The 1,732-nt window shown below is 59.0% G+C and overlaps 1 protein-coding gene across 1 annotated transcript in view; it reads right to left on the bottom strand.

Annotated features, from left to right (window-relative positions):
* Positions 1–788: 788 nt before the first annotated feature.
* LOC104157869 (proline dehydrogenase 1, mitochondrial-like) overlaps positions 789–1,732 on the bottom strand; it is a gene marked incomplete at both ends in the record, with an annotated part of 3,556 nt that continues 2,612 nt past the window's right edge. The window contains 3 exon segments of the mRNA XM_009695377.1: positions 789–877; positions 1,262–1,360; positions 1,452–1,675. Coding sequence (XP_009693679.1) covers positions 789–877; positions 1,262–1,360; positions 1,452–1,675 — 412 coding nt within the window.

Below are 1,732 nucleotides of genomic sequence, written 5' to 3'. Positions count from 1 at the left end.
GAGCCCTGGGAATGTCAGCAGCCAGGGCTGGGCCAATTCAAGAAGCATTCAACCAGAAACATCAAGTTAACACATTTTTCCAGCATGACCAGAGGAGGTTGCAGACAGGCAGCCAAACTCCGCTTGCAAGGGGAACTCCAGGACAGAGCGGCATCCATGCTGGACCACCGCTCGGTCTGCCTCCTGCTGCTCTCCTGGCCTCAGGTCTCTGCTCTGGACACCAGTGCGGGCAGGGGGATCAGTCCCTGACCCGAGATGGCTACCGGGCCCCTTGCATGTCCCTCTGTCCAGGCCCCTGGGAGCTCTGCTCCACTGCCCGGGCCGGCAGCAGAGAGGACAAGGTCTCGCAAGAGGCTGTTGCCACCCTGCTAGCAGAGAGCCCAGGACTTGATGTGGACCTCCAGCAGAGCAAAGCGACACTCCCAGACCAAGAAGGTACAAGAGGGGTTTGCTGGCTGCCAGGATCAGTCTCTGCTCCACCTAATTACTCTGATCTCAGCTCATAGTCCAAACCAGGAATCTCCTGGCTCAGCCATCACAGTATCATGAGGCTTCCAGGAGACAGATGTGATTCTCCATCTGCATTTTCCCCAAACCCCATGCAGGGGTCACAGCGCTCCACACAGCTGGGGAAGAAGCAACAAGGCACTGTTCTCAGCCAGTCCTGCTCTCTGACAGACCCATAGCCTGGCTCCATCCATCCTCCGGACCCCACAGCGGCTGCTCAGGGAGACCCCCCAGGTCCAGGTGGGGCAGGAGCCCATCTGCCAAGTTCTCCCTGCACTCACCCAGCGGGAAGGTGATCTGGTCACACATGCCCAGCAGCTGCCCGAAGTACACCTTCTTCTCTGAGGGATGGATCCCAAGCTCCATCATCCTGCAAGCCAAGCCTTGGTGTTAGGCAATGGAGCATGCAGGGGCAGCGTGTCCCACCAGAGGAGCAGGGATCATCTCTGAGTATGAGAGCACGGCACTGACCATGTCCCAGATGGATGCTGGGATGCAAGGACTTGAGGGATTTGTTTTTAAAACAGCATCTGTTTTAAAACAGAGGGGCCAGCTCTGCAGTCGCTGTGGGCTACCATGCTGCGCCCCAGCTCCAAGCCCCAGCCGAAGCCCTAAGTACCAGATGGGAGCTAGGATCCCACTGGGTGAGCACAGAGGAGACCTGACAAGCCACAGCACACTTCCCTGCAGCTCTGCTGGGTCCCCACATCCCCCAAGCCCCCAGATCCTGCCATGCTGCCTCCCCAGCACCCACCTGCAAAGGGTGAACTTCACTGTGTCCTCATTGTGAGATGCCACCATCACGTTGGCTTTCCGGCTGTGCTTGATCTCCTCCAGGATATAGTCCAGGCACCTGTAAGACAGTGGGGGGCTGCATGGTGAGGCTGCTCGAGCCTGTGCCTGGTGGGGCAGGAGGGAGAAGCATGTCTGGGGCAGTCCCCTACCTGTGGTACATCTCGTTGGTCTTCTCATAGGTGGGGTTGATGGGATCCTCATAGCCGATCTGGGCGGCCCTCTCCCGCTCCTGCTCCATGTACGCGCCACGGACCAGCTTGGTGCCGAAGTGCCAGCCCTCCCGGCGCGACAGCTCCACGTCCACTGTCACATTGTCATAAGCCTCCTGGGACCAGATGAAAGAGATGGCACAGGGTCATTGCACCAGTGCCACCTCTGCCTTGCACCTTCAGGCAGGCAGCCCTGGAGTTGCCCATCCATCACATTGCCA

Source organism: Cariama cristata, unplaced genomic scaffold, assembly GCF_000690535.1.
Source record: "Cariama cristata isolate BGI_N322 unplaced genomic scaffold, ASM69053v1 scaffold37632, whole genome shotgun sequence".
Classification (NCBI taxonomy): Eukaryota; Metazoa; Chordata; class Aves; order Cariamiformes; family Cariamidae; genus Cariama; species Cariama cristata.
The sequence above is the reverse complement of the archived record's forward strand: the minus strand, read 5'-3'. Positions and strand labels throughout refer to the sequence as shown.